The 27320-nt window shown below is 36.6% G+C and overlaps 1 protein-coding gene across 1 annotated transcript in view; it reads right to left on the bottom strand.

The window, feature by feature from the left end:
- bif (protein phosphatase 1-binding protein bifocal) overlaps positions 1-27320 on the bottom strand; it is a 144499-nt gene that overhangs the window by 107089 nt on the left and 10090 nt on the right. Inside the window, exon 2 of the mRNA XM_089643163.1 lies at positions 13049-15549. Coding sequence (XP_089499289.1) covers positions 13049-15469 — 2421 coding nt within the window. The 5' untranslated portion in view covers positions 15470-15549. The remainder of the gene's footprint in view (positions 1-13048; positions 15550-27320) is intronic.

A 27320-nucleotide genomic window follows, 5' to 3' on the forward strand; every position in this document is an offset into this window, starting at 1 on the left:
GAGTTTGTGTATTTGGAAATACGTAAATTAAGTTATGACGTGGAAGTGAATAGTATAAAATTCGTAGACACCCGAGCAAGATATGGCACGATCGACCGGTGGCTGAGTTGACATCGCGTTTGGGTCCCCACCGAGGAGTAGTGTGTTCAATTCCTCGGCTGGCTAAGTCCTCAATCACAACACAGTAGGAGATTTTCATATATTGTCAGGTTATTCGTAACTAGGGAATGTTGCTTTCTTAATTAAAAAAAAAAATTAACCAGTCTGACAATATGGCGTATGTTGTCAGAATTAAATGGGAAAGGGAAGGATATGTAAAAGAGGTTGGTTGAGAAGTACCTGGTTATTCAGGTTTGCTTACCAAAGTGGGATAAAAACAAAAAAGTTATATTTAAACTGCTAACAACCATATTTTTATGTATATACCGCACAAGTGACCTAACTGCTTCAAACCTTTTGAACAAAGTGAGACTATGGCATCTCCAATTGGGGTATATAGTAAGACATAAGGTAGTGGGGAGGGGAATGAGACGGGGAAAAATAAGGTGGAGAAGTGACAACCTCCATACACGAAACAGTATAGAGAGACAGACCTAGACCACGCAATATTAAAAAAAAAATAATAGATAAAGAAAAAAAAAAACTTAAGTTCTGAATACGAGTAACCCGATTGGCTGCCCGCTACAGTGATGTCAACTCCGCTGGAATTTAGTTTACTTTCACGACCGGTTTATTCGACTCGTTTTTTGACGCATTCGTCAAAAAAACTAATTTAATACAGTCAAACCTGATCAGAGAAATCATTTTTTAAATTTTTGGTCATGTCGATTATTATTTCCAATGGTTTCAAAGAGGTCAATTTATTATGATGACGAAATATTATTACACGTCCACGTAGTTGTTGTCTTTTAAATCTTGATAATAATACATGGTATTTATACAGCGCAGTTTAGTGTCATTTCACTTCAAGTGCGCTTAACTATAACAAACATAAAAACGGTAATTTAGTATTAGTGGTCATGTTCTTAAAATTATCAAATTATTATTAAAATTATTAATTAAAGTGACGATTGAACATTCCTTCCCAAGGCTGGACTCAACCGCGATAACAAATTAATTGGGTAGGACCGATATTTATTTCGTATATTAATTGCTGTAATGTCACCCAATTTCAGAGAAATGCGTATATGTCGATTGCCACCAATTCATCAAGAATGCATTGTCATCGAGAACGAGTCTATCTTCAGCTCGATCGGATGTAGGGAAGTGGGACAATATCCACTTCATTCATTCATTCAAGAAAAATTAAATTGAAATAGATGTAATACCCACGGGGAGCCAATCCATAGTATAAAGTATAAACAACATCATAATAGGATTTAGGTATTCAGGGAGTGTTTGTTGTCTTGTACTATTTTATACGAAACCTATAATACTTAATGTTCTACTGACGGAAGGCTGTAGTCAGTTGCCGACCATCACCGCACAACATCCGTTCTCCTCCATTGTTCAGTCACAGTACCTACCTACCCAGCCAGATTACAGATTGCCGATTGCATACGTCATCGACTTCCTGTTAACCCTTTCGAAAACAAACTAACTAACTAAATTTAGTTTTTATATTACATTAACCCCACACACAAAAATAAATTCCCTCAGAGCCTTTGTCATATTTTGGAATGTTGTGTGGAGGGTCTTTTTTAAGGAAAGGAAGGAAATAATAATAATAATAATATTTGGACAATTTGTATAGCGCCGCTTTTGTGAGATATCACCTCAGGGGGGCTTTACAGTTGATGCAGGTATTACAAAAAATATAAATATTACAAAGATGAAGTGAAGTAAAATGAGGAACAGGAACAGGTGACATGAAGATTGAATATAGAGATTCTGCAGCAAGAATCCTAGGTGGTGAAAAAACTGGACCAGCTGCTGCAGCGAGAGAGTCCACAAACAGTGCCAGCACGAAGTTCATCATCCGTCCAGGTATGTGTCTGCTGCTAATAAAGCGCTGACACAATATCCTCACATAGATAACAGACCTGTAAAGGAAGTTCTGGGAAGATAAAACGGACGAGAGTTGGGTAAGGAATCTAGGGATAAGTGTTTCCAGGAGTGACAGACACACGAATATAATCGCCCCAAACCAGCTCTTTCCGATCTGGCACGTCACGCACCTGGTGGCACCACGCACATCCTGAACACACCTCACCCGATGAACCCGGCACCCCTGCTAGATCACCAAACGTAGCGAAACATTTATATATGGGCAGTACCCAAACCCGCCTTTCACGGAGAAAAATTATCCGGCTAAACAATCAAGTTTCCGCAGACAGCCGTTAGAAAAGGGTGGGTCCCCCTCCAATGTTAAAAAAGTGATAGTAGCCAATTTTCTGATAAAACATTAGTCATTCCGAATATATCGATAACACGTGTTCTTTTCCTAATAAATATCATGACAGAATGTGACAATATCAGTATGTCAACATCATGTTCCGTCGTCCTTATAAAACATTCGCTTTTGACCGATACTTTATTATGAACTACGGCAATTCATTCGTTACGGGCCTGTAGTCCCGTTTTTAACAGGAAAACGATTAATTTGACCAGATTTTTAAATAAACTAACAGTAATTCATATCAGAAAATTTTCTCCGAGTAGAGAGGATAGACCGCCAAACTCCTTGCTTCATTCACATTAATACTTATACTCTTCCGTTATTATTTATCTACTAGCTGCATATAAATAATAACAGTTTCTGTGGCTCAATCTGTCTGTGCGGATAGAGAAAAACTAGCGCATGTTGCTTTTGCTTCCAACAGATGGCGCTGTTTTTAAAAAAGCATGTTTTACCTGTCACCGATATCTATATAATATAGGTATATAAAAACACACGCGTATTCGAATGCAGCGTTGTGTCGAAATTTCAAAGCAATCGATGAAGAACTTTGAAGCTGGGTCCAGACATGTTCTTTTGTCCGTACCGTACCTCCGTTTCGTACCAGCGTCGCGATCCAAAAACTCTGGACGCATCATCTTTTGTCCGTACCGTACCTCCGTTTCGTATCCGCGTCGCGATCAAGAGCCCGTATCTCCGTAACGTCGCTGCGATCATCGCGTGTTCATTTCCTCCCACCATTTCGTCGACTGCGGAAGTGTTTGAGAATTTGACGATTGCTCGCGCGTCCTTCATTGTTATTCACAATAATTTAACGAAAAAAAAACAAAAAAGGCCACTTATCCCACTGCATTTTTCACGCTGATTCGGGTAGTGACAGAGAACACGACCAATGCACGCCGCGAACACGTCCAGACTGGCACAGACCCGTACCGTATCGCCTTTGAACGGGTCGAAAAACCGACTCGCGATGGATCGGAGCGTACCTCTATCCGTATCGAGACGCCGTACCACCGTACCGTACCGAACGGGCGTCCAAACTAGCGTTCTTGATCGCGACGCTGATACGAAACGGAGGTACGGTACGGAGAAAAGAACATGTCTGGACCCAGCTTGATTTTGAACGAACGAATTGTTGATTTTTTTTTTCAATCTGTTATCTAGCATCAATTATTATGTTTTATTATACTGCCAGTTTAAATTCAGGTCTGAAAGGGTTAAAAACAAACAGCATTACTTCCTAGGACGGAGCGTCCAGCAACCATTGTTAATTTGTAAAAGAAAATATTAACCCAAACTACTTGTACTTGTTTTGCGTCTGCTCGAAGAACATCTATTATTACAAATCAGCGATTATAATTGGTAAAGAAAGTGGCGTAACGCTAAATATTTGTCACCCGGGCGGAAAAGCAAACTAATCGTTTTTTTTTTAATTACAGCCATTTTGCTCTTTCCGTAGAGATGAATCACAATAATTAGGGCTCAAAGTTAAGTATCGCTTGTCACATTTCGCAAATATAAAAGTAGAACAGAAACGGTGATTCTTCACCCCAGACCGAATGAGAAAAACTATCTACTGCAAATGGAATTGTCATAGTACGCCACTACATAGAATTGTACTTTCATGATGACCGGTCAGTGGTTGAGTGGGCATAGCGCTTGGGTCTCACCCCAGCGTCGCGTGTTCGATTCCTCGGCTGGCTAAGTCCTCCATCACAACACAAGCAACATTTTCGGCTTTCTGTGGTGGTAGTAGGAGATTTTCAAACATTGTTGGGTTATTCGTAACCCGGGAATGTTTGTCTTTCTTTTAAAAAAAAAAAAAAATAATAATAATAATAGAATAGATCTAAAAGTAAAAATATCAAAAATGTGACATGCTCTACCTCTGTGCCAAAAATATAATGAAATGCAGAAGTTAATAATTAGCCAATATACAGAATGAATAAAAGTAAAAAAAAAACTAAGGTACCTATTTAAATACCACAAAATAAAATTTTAAACTGATGTTATTTCAAGTCAATCTATAAAAATAAGAGTTTTGATGGCCAAGACCTGAGCTGACCAAGAAGACTATCGTACGTCGATATCGATACAAAATTGTAATAATACCATCATCAAACATACTAATATCGACTGTCCGTGTTGTGCGTTAGTTCTGCGTGAATCAGGGTCAAAAAATTTAAATTTGCTTTGAATTTAAGTGTCATTTTCAAAATTGGAACTAAGTGTGAAAAGAAGTCAGACAAGCGATGAAGTACCTACCTACCTATTAATGTAATATTTCAATTATCATTTTCATACTTGAAACAGATTTGTCTAGAAATCAAAAATATCAATATAGGTTGTTTGTGAGATATTCCTGCGTGAAATCTGGTTCAATGAACCCAAATTTACTTTTATTTGATGTAAAACCAAAAGGTCTTAACTGCTCCCAAACATCTGGAGCCAGTGAGACTATGGCATCCCAATTGGGGTATGTTGTGAGGCTGAAGGTTGTGAGGGGGGGGGGGGGGGGAGGAGATGGGGAGGAGGAAGGTGGGAAAGTAGAATTTAAGTGTAGTTTTCAAAATTGGAAATAATTGTGCGAAGAATCCAGATAAGCGATTAAGATACCGACCTAAAATACAATATTTTTAATTTATTTATTGTTTTTGTGTTTAATTCGTAGAACTCCATTTAATTTTTTTATAAATTTAATTTAGATTAAATTTGATAATATTATTATTAAGTTCTGCAAGTGTTTTAGTTTTTTATTATTGTGACAGCTGTTTCGGCTTACAAGGCCATTTTCAAACTGTGGTTAGTCCACATTGAGACGACGTTTTTATACTATTTCAAATGTAAATTTTGAAGGTGCATACATTGATTTATTACTGGTTACACCGATGACATGATCTATTGTTGGTTAAACCAATCTATGTTTTCCCCTCAGTAAATGGTAATGGGTTCTTAATTATTTACTAATGACTTTATTGCTATGAATTATTTGGGTGCATTATACTGCTTGGGTTTTGTGAAAATACTAAGAAGTGGTGAGTAAATTATTTTCCGTACTTTATTAATTAGTGTTAAATTTGGGTCATTCGTTCGTTTATTGATTTCTAATTGTTCAAGTAAATTTAATCTAATGCCCTTTTTTTCTATATGCAATGGTTTAGGACCCTTGTTGTTAAGTGGGTTATGATTATTCACCAAGAGATGTTCTGCGAATTTTGAGGATGTGTTTTTATTATTATAACATCGTATATGTTCTTGGAATCTAGTTGAGAATGCCCTCCCCGTTTGTCCGATGTAAGTGGCGTTACAATCGGCGTGGTCACATTTTAATTCATATATGCCACTGTTATTGAGTATAGGGATTTTACTTTTAGAGTTTTTAAGGCTTGTTCCTAAATTATTGTTTGTTCGAAAAGCTATATTTAAACCACAAAAATAAGAAATATAAAAATAAAATCAATTTAATATATCCGGTAAATAACAAAAATATAGAAAAATTTGCATGTCTCGAATTCCTCGGCCCAATATCTGAAAAAATTGCAAAAGAAATTAAAAAATGTGGTTTAAATATAGCTTTTCGAACAAACAATAATTTAGGAACAAGCCTTAAAAACTCTAAAAGTAAAATCCCTATACTCAATAACAGTGGCATATATGAATTAAAATGTGACCACGCCGATTGTAACGCCACTTACATCGGACAAACGGGGAGGGCATTCTCAACTAGATTCCAAGAACATATACGATGTTATAATAATAAAAACACATCCTCAAAATTCGCAGAACATCTCTTGGTGAATAATCATAACCCACTTAACAACAAGGGTCCTAAACCATTGCATATAGAAAAAAAGGGCATTAGATTAAATTTACTTGAACAATTAGAAATCAATAAACGAACGAATGACCCAAATTTAACACTAATTAATAAAGTACGGAAAATAATTTACTCACCACTTCTTAGTATTTTCACAAAACCCAAGCAGTATAATGCACCCAAATAATTCATAGCAATAAAGTCATTAGTAAATAATTAAGAACCCATTACCATTTACTGAGGGGAAAACATAGATTGGTTTAACCAACAATAGATAATGTCATCGGTGTAACCAGTAATAAATCAATGTATGCACCTTCAAAATTTACATTTGAAATAGTATAAAAACGTCGTCTCAATGTGGACTAACCACAGTTTGAAAATGGCATTGTAAGCCGAAACAGCTGTCACAATAATAAAAAACTAAAACACTTGCAGAACTTAATAATAATATTATCAAATTTAATCTAAATTAAATTTATAAAAAAACAATATTTTTAACACATTTTCCAAACACTATCTCTTGATCACGGGTCTGCGCTAGTATAATGCTAATAAGGAATAAATTAAAATTGATAATTCTGTCAGCAAACTTGACAGACTTAAATCTATTGTTTTAGTGTGTGAGTTGAAAATAATATTATCCTCGACGCATCATACGAAACTTTTTTCAAAAAAACAAATTTTTTGGTTCAATCATTTTATGAAATGCATTCATCAGGCAACAAGTTTAGTCTCGTGATTTTGAATATTCTGATTCCCCCCCCTTACCCGGTGGCTGCCCAGAATGCCCTTACGTTGCATACGCCACTGGGTAAGATAGCGAAAAAACAAGAGAGGAACTGGGATAACCCGAATCTCCCAAATTAGACATATTTGCATTGTTCTTTGTCCTTGAATTACACAAACTTCACTATCAGCGATTCATTTGGTCTTAATAAACAAGGCATTGTTTACAAAAGTTGCATTCTTAAAAAATCTTTCCGTGAATAATACAATGTGCGGGGAGAGGCCGGGCTTACTATGGACGGAGGGCGCCGAATTAGCGTGGGAGACGTACCTTATCGAAACGATGGGTCCCCAACAAGGACAAGGGGAAGAATATGAGCTAGTTAAAGCGAAGCTTAATGCCAAATCACTATTTTGATTAATATTTATAACGACGTGTACATTATGAATACCAAAAAATATGCTTTAGATAAATTAAAGGTTTTCCTATCGTTTCCCTTAAATAGAATGCAAATAAAAAAATAAATTACTCAATAAAAAATATAAATGTAAACTACTAAAAATTTTTTTTTTCCATAAAATGTATGAACGCATAAATGAAACGACTTTAATTTTATATCTACCCAACTTCGACCAAAAATGTTATAAAAATAGTGTTCATTGACTATATTAAATAATAGGTTTTTTTTAGTTCTAGAAAAAAATTACGATAATTATTAAGATATTTAAATTATATTTCTGTGTTTGTTTTTATTCGTGAATTCGGCGGAGTTGACGTCACGCCGGGCGATGTTGGTGACAGCCATCTTACCAGACATTGGCGTTTTCTATGCCATAATGACGTTGTAGCCAATTGGAACCATTTCGGTATGTGCGGATTGAGATAGTTTAAATTGGATTAAAATACAATGATCTGAATCAGAAAAAAATCATATTTTGTGATACACCATTGAACAAATAATAATTACCAAATTATGTTAATACACGCCCATTAAAAAATATACCAATAAAAAATCGAAAATCGTAAAATGTTGCGGTAAATTCCAGAATTACTGTATACGGTTTACGGACAAAATATTTTAAATCATACTCTAAAAAAATTATTATTTAATGAGAAACAACTATTTCAGTCACCGGAAAATAGTGCATTTAATAATTATTTCGTTAAAATTAAAATTAGTTGTTCACTTGGCGGCCATTATTTTTTACGATGCATTTATTACACCCAAATTAAGAAACCTAATAAAGGTTGATTAAAAAAAAAAGGAAAAAAACTAGCCGTAAAATCTTATTTTAATATTATTATGTCAAAACAGAGTTTGATCAAAAAGGGTGAAATTATCCGTTTTTTGAATAACATCCTCTTTTTGTTTTTGGGAATGAAGCAAATTCATGTGCAAATTTTGGAAGCGGAAATTAACCAACTTTCCGACATCCGATCGAGCTGAAACTCGGCAGAGAGAATCGTTGTCAATGCATTCTACAACTTTCGGTGCCAATCACGTACACAAATGCAGAAATATACGCATTTCTATGAAATCGGACGGTATTAAAGCAGCTAATATACGAAATAAATGTCGGTCTTACACGATTGGCAACCGGAAAGGTCGGTAGCGCGGTTGGCCCAATCGTCGGCCAAACTATTTAAAAAAAGTATAAGTTTATAAGAAAATTTGTTTTTCCGGAAATGATTTTTCAAAATTTAATTGATCCATATTAATCGTGTCCAGTAATTGAGGATATTTTAAAATAATATAAATAAATTGATATTTCAGAGCTCCATAGCTCGTGATGGAAATGTTAGTGCAAGCTAAATATATGCAAGTTTTTGCTGCTTCTTAAATATTAAACGTACATACACAGATTTTGACTTCCTGAGCAAATAAACTAACAACAACTCTAAGTATTATTATGAAAAGTTATATAAAATAATTGTATGTGTCTGTATCAAGGATTAGTCAAAGAACATGTGTTTGTAACAAACAATGAAAAAAAATATATGCATCACCAAGAATGCGTAAACATGCCGGCACAAGGAAGTTATCAGTAAGTATGTGTGAGGTTTTTATATTTGTTTGTACGTACGGGCAGAGGTCTTTCTTTGTTTAAACAAGATTAGAAGTGTTTAAAGCTCTTTGTGTCTTGGTTTAATTGTCCAGACATAATCCAGTCGTGTCAACAAACGGTTCCATGCATGACAAAACAGAACACTTTAGAAAAGAGACATAGAGTCATTAGAAGTGAAAAAAAATCTTAGGCTACCCGCAGACGAGAGAGTTTAGAAAATCCATTACGGTTTAAGGAAACTAATTTCGGGAAAAACAACATTACATTTACAATTAGGAGAAAATTATTTTTACATAAGAATTTAAAAAGGAGTTCAATGAAGAGTGTACATAGATTTAAAAAAAGACTAGACAGAGTTATTTGAAAAAAATATTTCATAAATATATTGACAGATATGCAGAAGCTAGAGATTTCCAAAGAAAGATTGTGTCGCAGGTTAATAAAACTGCTGAGGAAATATCTATTAAGAGCTTTTGCCAATATTTTTTTGTTTGTTACTGGAAGTTTACTAGGTAATGCGTTGTATTGCGTATATGTGATGTATTGTAAGGGGATAATTCCAAATTTAATCGTGTTAATAGATGACGATAAGTGAATTTGATTTTGTGATCGATCGTTTAATTGTTTATGAATAGTTTCCAAATGCTGGCTTACATAACCTTATGCCAAACTAACCTGACATTTTTTAATGTTCTGTTTTGTACACAGCTCTAGTTGTACTATACATTGTTTACAGCCGAAGTGGAAATACTCTCAGTATTGCCCCTACGAAAGATCACCAGTTAGAACGAATTTTGCGAAACGTTCTTGAAATGAGGGATTTGCCAGATTGAATTGGCAGGAACTAACAACCTTCCGTATTACCCTTCTCGCTTCTTTCCGACTACCTTCAGCTTCACAACATACCCCCTTTTGGAGGTGCCAGAGTCCTACTGGCTCCAAACAATTGAGAGCAGTTGGGACACTTGTGTTAAATTCACATTTAAAAGAATGTGTTTGGGTTTGAAAATTGGATCGACTAGAATAAAATAATAATGGACCAAATGTACCAGCTTAAATACAGGGAAATTAAAGATACACACACACTCGAAAGAATGTGGTAAAAATGATTGAACGCCGGCAAATTATAATTTACAAACAAGGCATTATGGGATACATTCCATGTCGAGGCAATATCGAAAGAATGTCAAGAAAAAATATGCATTTAAACGTGATGTTGAACACGTAGTACTTACTTTCAGAATGCAGCAAGATAGAAAAAAAAAACAATGTAAGATAAAAACCCAGTACCTGCTTACCAATCTGTGTAATATTTTTAAAAGAGAGAGAGTAGCACCGGGAGGGTTTATCATTCGTCGATCAATCAACCGAAAAATATAATATTATCCACCTGGTATTTTGTACGAGCATTTGAGCAATATTTTAGTAGGAATTATCTTTTAATTCATTGGTGCAAAATAAAGCAGAATGGCCCTTCGATAAAAATCAATGATTCATTGAATTTTTACATGAAGATTTTATTTTACTTTTTCATTTATTGTTTTTGTATTTAATTCGTCGAACTCCACTTAATTTTTTTATTATTATATTTTTTAAAATTATGATCAGGACAAGCACAACAAATACCAAGTTAGACGTTTCTAATAATAATAATAATAATTGGATGACTTGTATAGCGCCGTTTTTGTGCAAAATCACCTCAAGGGCGCTGCACAAATCTATAATACATTTCTACAGTGATCCATGTTATGACCAACTATTTATGGAGACAATTTACAGTACAATACTTACCTGGTAGGTCACTTGAGACTAACACTTAATTAACATTATCTAATTGTTTATTAGTTAAATTTAGATACAGGATTTAGGACATAATTAGAAAATTGGAAATAACTGGACTTTCTCTCAGGAATGGTATATTTAATTTAAGGGTATGACAGCTTAAAGAGGTAAGTTTTTAGTTTAGACCTGAATTCTGTTGGACTTGTTCTGTTTGACATTAGTCCAATGCTGAAAAGGAACCATAAACCGCATTTAACTTTACACATTATTAGTTTTTTGTGCCTAACAGCTTGTGTGACCATTTACAATAGATATGTAACAAAAGCTAAATATTATGTATTTGATATTTCTTCTTTTTAAAAATTATAATGGGCAATGTATGGCATTTACAAACCCCTTCAATCCTTTACGGCTACTGTTAAAAAATGTTAACAGTCCTAGAAATATTTAAAAAACCAAATGGCGCCGATTGGCCGTTTGATGACAATGTTATTTTGATTTTTTATGAAATATCCCAACCTAAGTATACACGCCGCCTTTCGATAGATAACAAATCGTATTCCATTATGGATTTCTTGGGTAAATACGTTTTTAAATAATCTAAAGTATGACAGAAAACAATTGAGCTCGGTTTACAATTCGAACATTGTAATTGAATACCACCTTGCATTATTTACTTGCGATTAGCTTGCATCTCTCTCGTAAAAGAAGTTACACAAACATTTACGCGTATCTATATACTATACACTGATAAACTGCAAAGACCACAGATGCTAATCTAGTCTACTTTATATCGGTGGTTCGCGGCAGTTAAGGAGAGAATTGAACACTCTTCGGTACGATACCCGAAGGTTGTAGTCGTGACGTGACAATACAAATAGGCAGGTAGGTACCTAGTTACTTTGTCCGGTCACTCTGGCAACTTGGTCAGCACTTTTTAAATGACCCAAATAGACAGAAAAAACACGAAAAAAACGCAACTTTAATTGCACAACACAATCCAGCACATTTTTTGCAATAGCGTACCTACTTAAACATTGTTTAACGTACGATGGTTGTATGATGTACAAAATACTGTAAGTATCGCCTTACTGACTATTATATAGAATTGAAACTCTTCTCGACACATTCATATAATCGTATCTCTATGGCTTGACGTGGCTTTTACTGCTTGACTTCGACATTCTGGGGATGGCACCACAATATAGTTCCACAAATTACATAACATAATGAGTATCACTCATAAACGCATCTCTACTAACATAATTTACTAGCTTAGATTTTCGATTGAATCTCTTTGTTAAAATTTTATTTTAAAAGAATTATTATTATTTAAAAATATTGACGATATAAAATTAGATTTGTTGTTGTTTCGTGTCCATTTAGTCGTTGGTTCACTGAAAAGCATGGCGAAAGGCATGGCAAAAGTGAGATTGAAACGTTGCAATATGCAAGTAGATTGCATTAAAAAGCATCGTGATCAATTTCATCCTTTAGTTATGCAATTAATTCCGGTACAGAAATAGGTAGGTACTGTGTTGTTGCGAAAATTATAGAAATTCTTCTACGGGATTGGTAAAGAATTATGAAAGATTTAGCGAAAGGAGATAGAAATCTAGGAACAAGTAAAGATAACGGAATAATAATTCTGATAAAATCGCGTAATTTCTTGGTAACAAGGTGAAGATTACGAGGTTTATCTAAAAATATAAATGGTATGCGTTGTCTCTGGAAAATGGATGTATTATTATATTGTTTTAAAAATAAATATCATTTATATTATTCGTACTATTAACTTTTTAATATGTAATTGACATCCTCAGGACAGGAGATCCAATGAGGATATCATTATCTCCATTTGTAACAAGAAAGGGAAGATAACAAATCATTTTTATAACATTATTTAGTATATCCGTATAACATACACAGGCACAGTTTGTATTATAAATTCTTAAAAAAGATTTCGACTCGATGCAACATGAATTCTAAACAAAATTAAATTATTTATAGCGCATCAGACATTTTTAACACGTATTTAGTGTGTCAGTGACTTCTCCAACTCAACACCTCACACCCTGAAATCTATCAAGCGGAACACAGTACTATTATCAAAGACATTATTCATTGTAAATACAAATTCAACTTTGACTAGATAGATTCCATCCACGGATGTGATTACAATAATAAATAGTTGGTTGTTCAGTGCTCAGTGTTCAGGGGGCTTTAAAGGGTGATATGAAAGGTGTGTCTCTTACCTTGGGCTTATCTCTCTTGCTGCTTCTGAGGATGATGCCATCGTTCTCCACGTAGTCCGGCACCTCTTTCCTGTTAGAGAAGTTGAACACCATGGTGTTGGAGGTGTCTTGGAGCTGCCAGTGAGGCTTGCGCCCGCCCACCCTGGCGGGGCCCATGCCGTTGCTGACGATGGCCACCGTCGTCTCCACACTCCTGGATTCCTTAATCACTTCACTTCCACTTACCACTTCGTTCACGACCAGCTCTTTCACATCCAACAGGATAACTCCCGACGCGACAACTTGTTTCTTTGTTTCCACTATAGGCACGGGCGCGGGCACTTTCTTGTCGTCCTTCTTAGGCAGCCTATCGGAACTGTCTAGCATATTAACCGTCACCTTCTTGAGCGGCTGTTCGAGGGATTTGGAGGTGTTGATTAGGTTCTTCTCGATTTCTCGGCTGGTCAACTGCTGAGAGTTGTGGTGGACTATCACCGAGCCGGAGCCGACATCTTTCGGTTGTCTCAGAATCGGTACGACTCTTTCCTTTTGGGTTGCGGGCGCCTTGTTGGCGAGCACAGAATTTACCGCGTCTACCTTCGCCAGCTGCTGGGGTGACGGAGAGTTAAAGTGGACCAGCGCCGGGCTGGAGTCGAGGTCTTTCGCCGGTCTCAGGATCGGTACGAGCCTCTCCTTGTGGAGTGCGGGTGCCTTGTTGGCCGCGTCGACCTTTGTCATCGATGGCACTGTCACTACTTCCGCTTTGGGAGCAACCGCGACGGGAGGGATTATTTTAGCGATGACGGGAGAGATAATTTTAGCGTCGACGATAGTCGGGGTGTGCGGGGAAGGGGGGGATGTAACTACTTGTGTAACTAAGGGACTTTCTGGCACTTTGATTTCGGAGTCGATGACTTTCACTTTGTTGAGCACTACGGGTAAGGGACATTTTGGATGTGAACTAGGCAAATAGGATTTAGTAGCGTCGCCGTCTCCGCTCACGCCGTTGTGGCCGCCGAACGAGTACTGCGTCGCTGTAGCGCTGTTCAACGCGGGCTTGTCATCGGCCTTGGCGGGCGGCGGTTCCTCGCCGTTCACTTCGAACACCGCTTCGTCCTCCGACGAGGATTCGTCCGTCGTCTGGCGGTCGGACTCGCTCCGGTCCGATCCGGAGTCGTGTCGCTCCCGGTAAGGGGTGGACGACGCTATGATAGACAGCTCCGTAGTACCAAGCGGAGAGGCAATCTCCGGGTCGGGGGTAGACGTGCGCACGTAGGGCAACACATCTCCCTTCCGGTCTACTCCGTTCCTCTCTATCGGGAGCTTCTCTCTCAAACTGTAGTCGGGAGATTTCAATGGGGATGTTCTCGGAGACGGTTCGGCCGATTTTAAATCAAGGTGTTTTACATCTTTGAAAAATTGAAAGTCGGAAGTGTTTTTGACAGGAGACGTATCGATCGTCGCGAGGATGACGGGGTGCCTGTTGACGTATACTGGACTGACGGATCTGTCGTGAATATCGGGGCTGTTCAGCGAGGGAACTTTTTTGGGCGAGGGAGGCGGCCTGGCCAGCAGGGAGGGGGTGGTCTGTGTGGCGGCACTGGGCGGTGTGCGGCGATCCGGGGATAGCAGCGGACCTCGCGGGGGCACCAGGGGCCGCACGGACCCCGGCCTCCCGTTGGAGGTCTTCTTCCCCTTGGCCTGTGGATCGGAGAAATTTTTCACTTTATCCGAAACTTGTCCCGTCACCGCGGGGCTCTTGGTTCTTTTTCCGGGCTGTCCCTCAAATATCTTCAGCGTCTGTTTGACCAGATCTGGCGGGGGACGTTCAGCCTCGCGCAGAAGCGGGGACGGGCGCTTCGGACGAAAAGTCGGCGAAGGGGATGATGCCGGGGGTAGGGCGGGTGGTGTAGGGGGCGGAGAGGGCGGTTCGTCCGTGCCAGAGCGCGAGTCACAACGCAACAGCGCGTCCACGGAGCGCGCGCGTTTCACAGCCTGCTCGGGGGCGCGCGTCGCCTGGCGATAGCGCGCGGGGCGGTCCTGCGCGCGAGGGGTGTACCGGCGGGGCGGGGGCGCGGGTTCATCCAGCACATGCTCGAGGCTAGCGGCGCGACGCAGCCCGTGTATGGAGGGACGCACGCGACTGCCGGCCTCGCGCAGGGTGAGACTGAGGTAGCGGGACTTGAGCTTCTTGACGATGCCGGGCCCGTAGGTGAGCTCCTCCGCCTCATCGCGCAGAGGGGTGGCATGCGGCGGGTGCGCGGGCAGGTGATACACGGCGGGCGCCTGTAGCAGCATGTCGGCGTGTCCGCGGCGCGCGGCTGACTGCGGCGGCGGCGGGCTAGTGAGCCCCGCGCCCCCCGCGCCCCCGGCCCCCGCGCGGCGCCGCCTGATGAGGTCTCTCTTCCACTGCGGGACCCCCTCCAGAGCGGTCTCTGCCATGCCCTCCTCTCCTCTCTGTTACCTGCTCCTCTCTGTCGCTGCCTCTCTCTGGCAGCTGCCGCCGACTGCCGACTGCCGACCTGACACATGAAACGGTTTATGACCTCGCTGTTAAGGAATATTCACAATCAAACGGCTGAGACGCCGATGAAACGGAAGCGACTTTATCTTTACACAGTTTTTCCAATGATTTGATGTTTTCCGGTATAATAACATTTCCTGCAACAAGTGTTCGAAAGTAGTGAAATATGTGTAGATATTGATATTCGATTTTCTATAACAGAAGGCAGTATCACAAGAAAGCATATATTAATATTGTAAAGAGTACAAAAAAATAAAATGTTTCTGAAGTAAAATATAATTAGAGCCGAATCTATCATTAGAAAACTGTGTAGATAAAAAGTCCTTCTATATCTCAAATTTAATAAAAACTGATATTTTATAGGTACCATACATATTAAAAAAACACAAAAATTCCAAGTGATAGAGAAACATAACACACATTATTTTCAATGATACATGACTGTATCATTAAAAATAAATGTCAGTTTCCAATGCAATGGGCACATAACAAAGGATATCATCACACTAAACGAGACAAATCGAAATACTTGGATAAACTTTTAATTGCGACAATCCATGGTTTAAATCGAAAATAATAAATTAAAAAAATTACGTTAAAATACCAATTGAATTAATTTATTAAAATTCTACAGTTCAGGATTTCGAAATCTACGCAATCGTGTTGTTACGGGCTACAGCCTACACTGGAAAAATTGCACTGATGATAGCCAACCGCCGATAAAAAATGGATAAGAAAACGATAAAAAATAAGGTACGGAAAATGGCTGTTTTACGTTCGATTGTGTTTTCGCCTTAAGCATACATGTTTATAACAGGTACATACATAATGACGCGTGTGATCGTGAAATTGATTTCCCGTACGGTAAAATTCCTGTGCGCTTTTTATTATCTTATCCCATCAAATTTCAAAAGACGATAACAGTTCGGTCATCATTAGTAATATAGGTATACAAAAATAGCGGTTATCGTGATAAAATATTTTTTCAGCAATAACAAATAATGATAATACATAAAAGATTACTCCTGTGATTTAGACTGGTGATTTTATAGGCTAGCGGTTTTATACACGGTGTCCGGAAACTAGTAAAAACTAGAAACTAGATAAACGGCAGATCCAAAACTATCTTCTTTAATCGTATAGAGAATTTGTGAGCCATATAAATATGGTCCACAAATTCGTAAATTGGATTGCACGACAAGGAGAAAGATGGTAGAAACTGTAATGCAGGTCTGATTTCGAGACAAGATTATAGAGAACTGTAAAAACGAGTGCAAACTGTCATTGAAGTCAAAGGGAGGATATACATAAAAATGAGCATAATTATGATTAATAACTGATATGTGTATAATTAAACTAGCGTCACCGATCTTTTCTACTATTCAAACAACTCTCTAAACATACCTGGCACTAATAAGAACAAACTTTTAAAATTTTCAGGGAAATCGGTCGAGTAGTTTTTGAGTCAGCACACACATACGAACATTGCCTTTTATTCATGTAGAAGAGATGATTGTTTGTTTCCACTATTTCGCAAGATACTGTAAATCTTCGATTGCATCTCAGAATCCGTAACACCACATAAAAGTTTGGTCGACAGTGGGAAGAGAGGGGATTTAAACAAGAAATATAATAATAACATAAAGAAAGTTATTCTTAGTTATTTCTGATAGACGATGTTATGAGTTTTCATTCGTTGCAGGTGGGCAGATTTAAGTGAAAAAATATTAATAATTTTTTCGCTGTAATAAATTAAGGTTTGTTTGATAATTATTATTGTCGAACGTTTATTATGTAATGGTTAAGTAAAGAATGGCAAAATAAGTCAATTAAATGATTATTTATTTAATTATCATATAAATAATTAAGCTTAGTGTCTTTTTTTTGTTTTTAATGAGTTTTTATTATTCACAATGTACATTTGTTGATATGTATAAATTTTTTTATAATATTGGCGACCGGTTTCGACACGTCCGTGTCATTAACTAGCTATTTTAAAACTAAATTTTTAAGTGCAGAAATATGGGGTTTTATTTAGTTTGGTTCTTTGGTGGGAGGGATTTGAGGGAGGGGGAGGGGGTTGAGAGGGAAACGGAGGGAGGAGTCAACATAACGGGGAACATTGTCAATAGAGGTGATTTGCAAGGTGCTATTATTTTATTTACTATATTAATGCTTGAATTAATTTTTTTGTTGATTTCTAATGTTTCTAATGCGCACAAATTAAAATATTTACTAATGTTAGAATGTTTAAACTTAGTTTTATCCCGGTTGAAGCTATGGCCTGTCTCTATCAAATGATTAGCGAACTCGGAGAAATTATTATTTTTTAAACATAGTTCGTGTTCCCTAATTCTGGTTTTGAAATTTCTTGTAGTCATACCTACATACTGCGAGTTACAATCATTACACTCTAAAGTGTATATCCCATTTTTATCTAATTTATTTGAAACATCCTTGTTATTAATTAAGTTTTTTTATTTTAGAATTAGTGTAAAAAGCTGTCGAAATATTAACTGGTAATATGCGGGATATTTTTAAGGATAAGTCGCCTGTATAAAGAAGTTTTTTATATATTAGATTTTTACTAGATTGAGCGTTATTATCTCCACTATAAATGTACTTTTTAGAAAATATTTTGGTTTGTTTCTTATTAACTAAACGATTAATTATGTCAGGTTTATATCCGTTGTTTAGAGCTATTTGTTTTATAATGTTAATTTCATTATTGAAATTCTCCATATTTAAAGGGACATTAATGGCTCGATGTATCATTGAGTTGAAGGAGGCGAGTTTATGGGACAAAGGATGAATTGAAGTAGAAGGTATAAACACAGTCAGTGTGTGTAGGTTTTCTATAGATGTTAAAAACACACTTATTATTATTTAAGCTGATGTTTAAGTCTAAAAAATTTAAATTGTTATTATCGTTATGTTCCAGTGTAAATTTTATATTTTGGTGAATGTTATTAATAAAAGTGAGAAAATTGTCTAATTGTCTGTTGCTACCTGTCAATTTTATAAAAAAATTTATACGTAACAAATGTACATTGTGAATAATAAAAACTCATTAAAAACAAAAAATGTCTAGAAATATTTACATAGTGAATGCCAAAGAAATACAAAAAAAAAAGCTTAGTGTCATTAGGTACCTTTAAAAATGTTTTTTTTAATTATTCATCAACTAATACAATGTTACACAAATATTTTTTTGTTGTTTTAAAAAACAAGTCACTAGTCTGAGCCCGTTCCGAGGTAGGAGAACTTTAATTGAATTTTATAACCTGAATTTAATGAAATTCCATGGAAGAAAGTAAAAAAAAAATAATATTTAAAAAACACAAACATAAAGAAATAAAAATAAATGCGAAGAAAGTAGAAAAAATCAACCCGTAAAAACTAAGTTATTTTTAAATCAATTTTTATTAGTATTTAAAATACACATTTATTTGTTTAACTAAGGATTGAACCTTCCTCCCAAAGGATTGACTTAGGTGAGTGAACCGCGTTATTACCTAAGCCCCCGCATTCCCAATATCTACCTCTTTAAGGCGATGCCATACGTCGTGTGACATTTTGAATCAAGCCGCTAACAATAACGCCCCTTATGTAGATGGCGATAAGGTTTAAATTCCCGTTCAATACCATCCGACTTTTTTTATAAATACAAGAAAAAAACATCGCCAAAAAGTGGTTTATATTTTATTTTGCGGACGTTCAGCCACAAATATTTAATTGATTTACGATCATTTTAAAAATAACTTAATTTTCCACATTATACAATAAAACCGTAACTGAAAATGCGTTCGTAAGTAGGAGATTTTGAACTTTAATGGAGTTTTTATAGGCCTGATACATTTTTTCTAGGCTTATTAAAAGACTTATCTAAAAAATACTCGATTATCTAGCAGGCCAAGATGTGTTCTACTCGCAGTATTTAATTAAAGCATCTAAAACATTTCTAAGTGATCAAATTTTCAAACCGAAAAAACATGAATTTGCATTGCTACGTATGGCATCGCCTTAAAAACCCTAAAAAATATATGTAATTTTTGAAAATAATATCTATACATTTGTTATGTCGAAACATTAATTATATGAAATTCCTTCCATAGAAAAAAATCGCAAAGCTAAGAAAAATATTAAAAGCACGTTTTTTCTGTTATTTAATATGTTAAAGGCATGAAAAAAATTCACAGTGTATCTTTAGATGCAAATAATGTATTTGTGGAGAGATTTTTGCTCAATTTCAAACGACTCGTGTTTTATTAATTATTTCCACAATTTTCGCTTAATTATTATCGCTTTTGAATATTAGCGCGCTCCCTCTAACATTCGTATTTACATATCTCTATTTAAAACCTCCATTGAACGCTTACTACGGGGCCTTAAGCCAGATCCTACTTGGATGGTACCGAGATATATATCGTACATTATTACATACTGTAAAAATTTTAAATGCACGTGTATGTGCGCGTGCGTATGTGTGAGTGCCACCAAAAGTTGATAGAATGCATTGTCATAGACAACTAGTCTATCTGCCGAGTTTCAGCTCGATCGGATGTCGGAAATTGGGTTAATTTCCACTTCAATCATTAATTTATTTACTCATTCATTCCAGAAAATAAAATCGAAATTTAAATAAATGTACAGGGTTTTCCAATAAGAGGTGTTATTTTGATATTCAATCGTAAAAGATCAATGGTTTCGTTGCTTGTGTGGCACGTAGCGCCGTCTTGTTGAAAGTAAACGTTGTCCAGATCAATACCATCCAATTCCGGCCATAAAAAATCATTAATCATCTCTCCATAGCGCAATCCATTCACCGTAACTGTTGCTCCAGCCTCATTTTCGAAAAAGTAAGGTCCAATGACTCCGCCGGACCATAAACCGCACCAAACAGTCACACGTTGAGGATAGAGAGGCTTTTCAACAATAACTCTTGGGTTTTCTGAGCCCCAGATGCGACAATTTTGCTTGTTGAGGAAGCCACCGAGGTGGAAATGGGCCTCATCACTCAAGATGATTTGCATTTAATTCACTCAAGTGAATTTTAATAATTTCAATGCGTTGTTGAAGCGTGTATCGTTCCATTTTTATGGCATAGTTTTTACTTGTCAAATGTCAAAAAATGACAGCTTCAAAAGTAACATCTACCGAAATAGCGGGCTATTCAAAATAACATCTCTTATTGGAAAACCCTGTATTTAAAAAGAGAGAAGTATAGGCGTCAATTCTGTTGTTTTATTGTAGAAGTTCGGCGTATGAACGCAGTAGATAATTACCTTTGTTGGCTTTCCATGTATGGATTTTGTGTTTAAGATTTGCATTATTTACAGTATTATATATATGTTTTTCAATAAAATTAAAAAAATTCGGATTCAGATTATGGTAATGTCAACAACCATAGTTGGTATTTGTCCTCGGAGACATGTTTTGATGTTTTCTGTGTCTTTCATCATAATTGTGTTGTGCTGTGTGAAAGTTAATTTTGTCTGTTTGGTAATGTATAAAGATAATATAATACATGATCTTCATTGTTGTTATTATTTAAATTTATTTTTTTGCGCGGTTTTATTTCGATTACTGTAAAATAATGACTAGCCATTTAATAAATAAAGATTCGAAATTTTAAAATTGGAAATTCATGTCATACGGCATATATTCTGGTCTAGTAATATGTAATTTCTATCACCTAAGAAATTCTAAAAATATAGTACTATAGGATTCATATGTCTTATACTGATTTATAAATGTGAAAATTCTAACTATACAATTGTAAATGTTCTCCAAAATGCCCTGGAAAGAATCTCAGACTTGTGATGTCCCGAAAGAAACCATTCATCTGTTCTGAATGCAATTACTAATGTTATCCAAATTGACCCTGGTAATAAATTACATCTTTGCGATTCTTTCAAGGATAAAGAAACCATCCTGTAACTTCGAATGCAATCAACGATGATTCGTTTTGACAGCATCGCCATTCCATTGTAAGAATATTATGAACTAAATACACAATTTGGCTGTCCTGAAACGGGAATCCTTCCCAGTTGGACAGACAAAGGTTCATTTTGTTTTGTATTGTTTGTAATTTATCTATAAATAAATAAATATTGATGATATTTGCTTGGATCGCGATTTTACTAAGCTTAAATGACTACGATCTTCTGACAAGAACTTATGAAAAAAAAACACCTACCAATTAAAATATGCACAAATCCCAAAATTTCACAAAAATCTCACTAAACACTATTACATTTTTTAAAAATCATTAAAAATAAAATTTGGTAAAGTGGGCACATAGCGGAACGCGACTGTCTTTACCGAGTTAACACAACATACTATCCTTTCTGCCTACCTCTACAGTGGCACTGTTTCACGGATTACAATGTGTACGTATACGTATTCACAGCAATGGCTAAATTAAGGAAGATTAGTATCTTTCAATAAACTAAGCAAAAGATTACAGATATCATGGAAAAAATTCACACGATACCTAAATGGGAAAAATAATATTACTCTTGGGAAACGCAGGTATCTGTATCTGTTTTTTCATATCGCGAATGTGAGAGAGGGGGTGGATGTTAAAAAATAATATTTATTTATAAATAACGGCTTGAGTGCCAAATACATACATTTATTTATTATTATTTTGTATTATAGAAACAAAGAGTACATGATTTACAGAGATGAAACAATATACGGGAATAAGATACTTCATGTTTCCTTGTAATGTCTGCTAAGTGGTATGTTTATTCCTTAATTACCAGGTGACTTGTATAGTTTATAGGTGTGTGTGTGTGTGTGACTGTATGCAGTGTTTGTGTGTGTGTCTGTATGTATGCGCATTGACTAGTTTAAATTATTGACATGATGCCACGTTTGAATTTGGGCAGTGAAGCCGAAAAATGTCAATGTTAGAGTTAAGACAAATATTATTTAGATTTTGAAGAGCTCGGTTAATCGGCTACGTAAATGATATTTATTGACAGTCGTAGTGCAATATAGATAGAAGAAAGAAGGGCAAACAATTAATAAGACTAATTAAAAGTAAACAAGAAAAAAATAATACACATTAGTGTAAAGTTAGCGAAAGAAATCAAGAAGAAACAAAAGCCTCATCGAAATATGCATTGGAAAAATGTTTAATCAGTACGGCTTTGTACTTCAATAGAGGCAAATCAAAAATATCAGCTAACATAGCATACGAGTTAGCAAGAGTGATTTTTAAAATAAATATAACGAATAGCCTAAGAATGTTTGAAAAACTCCTACTACTACGAATTAGCTTGCATGGGAATTGGGCCCGCGAGGTCAGGATGTGAACCCGGTGCATTTGTTCACTCTGCTACTATCCCAACGACTGTTTAACGGACGCGATGCGCCCTGAACAATATATATTCGACGGCCGGCGTGGTCTAGTGGTATACGCTTTTGACTACAGATCCGAAGGTCGCGGGTTCGAACCCGGCGTGCGCAAATAAATTTTATTTGATTAATTTGTGTTATTTCATAATTAATTAATTTAAAATAATATATAGTATATTTGCGGCACGTTCCAGAGTGGAAGATACTCTCAGTATCGCCCTGGTGTAAGACCACCATTCAGAATTGAAACGTTGCTTGAAATGGCTTTAGCCGTGTTTGGTGACCAGATCTGAATAGCCAGGTACTTCCCCACCTTCTTCTTCCCCATCTCCCTCCCCTCCCCAATACCCTCAGCCTCACAACATACCCCAATTGGGGATGCCATAGTCTCACTGGCTCCAGACGGGAGCAGTTGGGACTCTTGTGCGGTAATACTGTAAAAAAAAAAAATATATATATATATCGTGCCGGTTAAGAGATCTGCGCAAGAGTCCCAACTCCCTGGATCCAGAGGGACTGTGGCATCAACAATTGGGGGATTAAGAGGAAGGTGGGAATGACCCAATTATTTACATTTCAAATACGGTTAAAGCCATTTAAAGCGACGTTTCGATTCGGAATGGTGGTCTCCCTCCAGGGTTATACAGAGAGTACCTATTTAAGTACCACTTTTTATGGATCACCGCTGCTTCGCCTACTTTAAGGCGAAGCTTAATGCCAAATCACTATTTTGATTAATCTTTATAACGAATTGGTGTACATTATGAATACCAAAAAATATGCTTTAGTTAAATTGAAGGTTTTCCTATCGCTTCCCTTGAGTAGAATGCAAATAAAAAAATAAATTACTCAATTAAAAATATAAATGCAAACTACTACAAAAAATATTTTTTCAATAGAAATGTATGAACGCATAAAGGAAACAACTTTAAAAAAATACAGTTTTATAGCTAAGATTATCTGTAACAGTTTCACTTGATTAACTTTTTTGCTTTCTTATAAAATTATTTACAAAATAAGTAAAAACCAGTTTTTTTTAATGAAATCGAACGTTTCTAGACTCTGTTTGTCAAGCGATTTTAATGCCTATTATCTACGATACAAGGTATACCAAGAATATACATATTTTTGTCTTGTAGCTTCCTCTAAAATGGAACGCAGAGGTCAAGGGCGCAGCACCTGCAAAGGCAGACTGGGCAGTCGCCCATGATAGATTCCCTCGAAAGGGCCCGCGCCACAACAGTACTAAACTAACCGTCACAACTTTAAAACGACAAAAAAGTAGCATGTGGTGCTAACTATGATTATAAAGCCTTTATAAATAACGCTCCGTAATAAGAGTTCAAAAAGAAGATGGTTTGAAAAGGAGATATGCTAATACGAATGTTAGAGGAGCGCGTTAATATAAAAAAAAACGATTATAATTAATAGACTAATGCGAAAATTTTAATAAAGCATGACTTTGATGTATTTAAAAAAGATTTAAAGAAACACTGAATTTTTCATACATGTTAAATAACACAACAGGTGTTTTTTTAAATAATTTTCAGAGCGTACTTTGCGATTTTTTTGTATCCAGGGAATTTCATGTGTCATAACTTTTCTAATCCGCAATAGAGATCATCTTAATAATAAATAAATGTATAAATATAAATAATGAAAAAAAGTGATTAAAAAACTTCACAAAAATCAGAATAACAGAAGCAGAGGCGGATTTGCAGTCTTGGCCGCCCTAGGCCCTAAGGCCCCAGACCATGTAGCCGCCCCTTTCTCAGTACCCATCATATTGACCAGGAGTATCCAAACTTTTCAGTAAGTTCCTAGGGTCAAAAACGTTTTAATTTTCCTGCCATTATCATTCATGGTTCATGGGGTGAGATTTGTCCAGGTCTTGGCGGCGGATACGTCTGCCCACCTGCTGCGTGGCGGGCCGGATCGAGAGAGACTGGGTGAGGGAGGCCTTTTGACCTTTCCAGCCGGACTATCTTGACCCATCGCCTTGCACCGCAGTTGGAGGGATGTATTCATACGTATGTCACTCCTGGACACACTAATCCGCAGATTCCTACCCACCCCTCATACATTTTCCTTTTCAGAACTTCCTATCCTTCCCTTCCTTAAAAAGACCCTCCACACAGCATCACCTAAGATGACATAGGTCGTGAGGGAAAATATTTTCCTCAAAGCCTCCTGTGTGGAATTAATGTAAAAAAATACGCTTGCTAAATTCGCTAGTTCAATTACTGTATAATTGTCGATTGTCGTGCGCTGTGTGCTGTGTGTGAACACGCTCTTGCATATCGCTATTTCGTACGTAGAATATTTAGGTACTTAGGAAGTAATTTCTTGTTATCATCTGTGACTTTTTTGTCACGATTGGCCGCCCCTAATATCTGGCCGCCCTAGGCCCGGGCCTACATAGGCCTAAGGGCAAATCCGCCTCTGAACAGAAGAGTATTTATGAGACGATGTATGCATGTGAATGAAGCAAGTAGTTGCGTGGTGGTACATTCCCTTTACCCACCACTACGGGTTTGGAAACTACGTGGTTATTATTCGAACTAAATAAAATTATTTTTTAGAATCGTTAAATTAAATTAACTTTTAGAATTAAAAGTTGAGTTAATTTTTAACCAGTCCGTGGCTGAGTTGACACCGCTTTTGGGTCCCACCCAGACGTAGTGTCCTCCATCACAACACAAGCAACATTTTCCGCTTACTGTGGTGGTAGTAGGAGATTTTCAAATATTATCAGGTTATTCGTAACACGGGAATATTTGACTTTCTTTAAAAACAAAAAAAACATGCGGCGAAAGGAACAGAAATTCTATTTGTTCAAAGCACCAATAAATATAAAAGAATGATCATGAAACTGTATTTAGCTTACAGAATTATTTTCATCATGAGCTACAGTGTTTGAAATATCCTTTGAAATGTAAAAAAAACAAGACAACATATTTTAAATATTTTTAGATCAAATTTTTCAATTGAACAGTAAAAAAAAGGAAAAAATGGTGTAAAAAAACTAAAGAAGCCAGGTGTAACATCTAGGCTTAGACCTAGTGATTTTATTTCTTAAACACTAAATATACGCAATATAAATTGAATTTAGTAAAAGAACTTGCCCGGGTGCCCTAAATTTTTTTGTTACACCACTGTGAATGTGTAGAAAACGCATTAATTTTTCAATGAAACAATGGCAATGCGTTGAAAACAACGTTACATCAAATTAAATTTAACACGCCGATTACCCGCAGGGGCGGGCAGAGAGGACGTACCACCTCACAACTCCGTCTTGATACCCACTCCTTGCTTCATTCACATTTATACATCATCTTCTGTTACTCTAGAAATGACCTGATTCACTTCCATTCCACATTCCTCGGGCGGCTATATATATATATATACTCTCCTTACACTCTTATTTGTTCATGATGGCCTCCGTGGTCGAGGGCTAAGGCCCTCGACTAGCAAGCTGGAGGTCGCGGGATCAAATCCCGCCGTCCGCAAGTAAATTTTATTTGATTAATTTGTGTTATTTCGCAAATTCCTCCTTTAAAATAATACATAATATAGTATATTTGCGGGACGTTCCAGAGTGGAAGATACTCTCAGTATCGCCCTGTTTTAAGATCACCATTCAGAACTGAAACGTTGCTTGAAATGGATTTGCCCGTGTTTGATGACCAGATCTGAATAGCCAGCTACTTCCCCACCTTCCTCTTCACCATCTCCTAATGCTCCCCACTACCTTTAGCCTCACAACTTACCCCTATTGGGGAAGACAAATCTCACTGACTAAAGACGGCTGGGAGAAGTTTGGGATTCTAAGCGATTTCACAAAAAAAATTCGCTTTACATGCCCTAAACATCTAAGCGTCCTATTCCTAATCTTATTCATTACGCTTTCAACAGCCTTGCATTCTTTAATAAACTAACCTAATCTACTTCAATTAAATTAAAACTACCATCCACTACATTTATGATAAATTATAACCCGAACCTTGGTCTCATCAGGGTTAGGCTGATAACTGGGAAGGATGTCAATTATTGACAGTCTATAATTTCCTAATAACTTAATGTTATCTTATAGCGTCAAATGTGATGATAAAGCCAAAGTTGTAAAATAAATATAAACATTTTATTTGAATACGCTTATCAGAAAAAGTGGATAAGAAAGGAAAGGGGGTTCTGGTGCGAGGAATTCAACGATTCGAGAAAAGTTTGTTTTCATTATAAAAAAAAAAAAAAACAGAACATACATAATGCATGTCTGTCAATGTACTTAATTCACTACTCGGCTTCGTTCATAATTTCTTGTACACATTTCACCGACAATTTTGACAAATCTGTCTTGTATTTCGTGTTATTCTAGAGAATTTTACTTATTGAACAGTTTGG

This window comes from Hesperophylax consimilis, chromosome 19 (genome assembly GCF_061612785.1).
Source record: "Hesperophylax consimilis isolate HC1 chromosome 19, BYU_Hcon_1.0, whole genome shotgun sequence".
In the NCBI taxonomy this organism is placed as follows: Eukaryota; Metazoa; Arthropoda; class Insecta; order Trichoptera; family Limnephilidae; genus Hesperophylax; species Hesperophylax consimilis.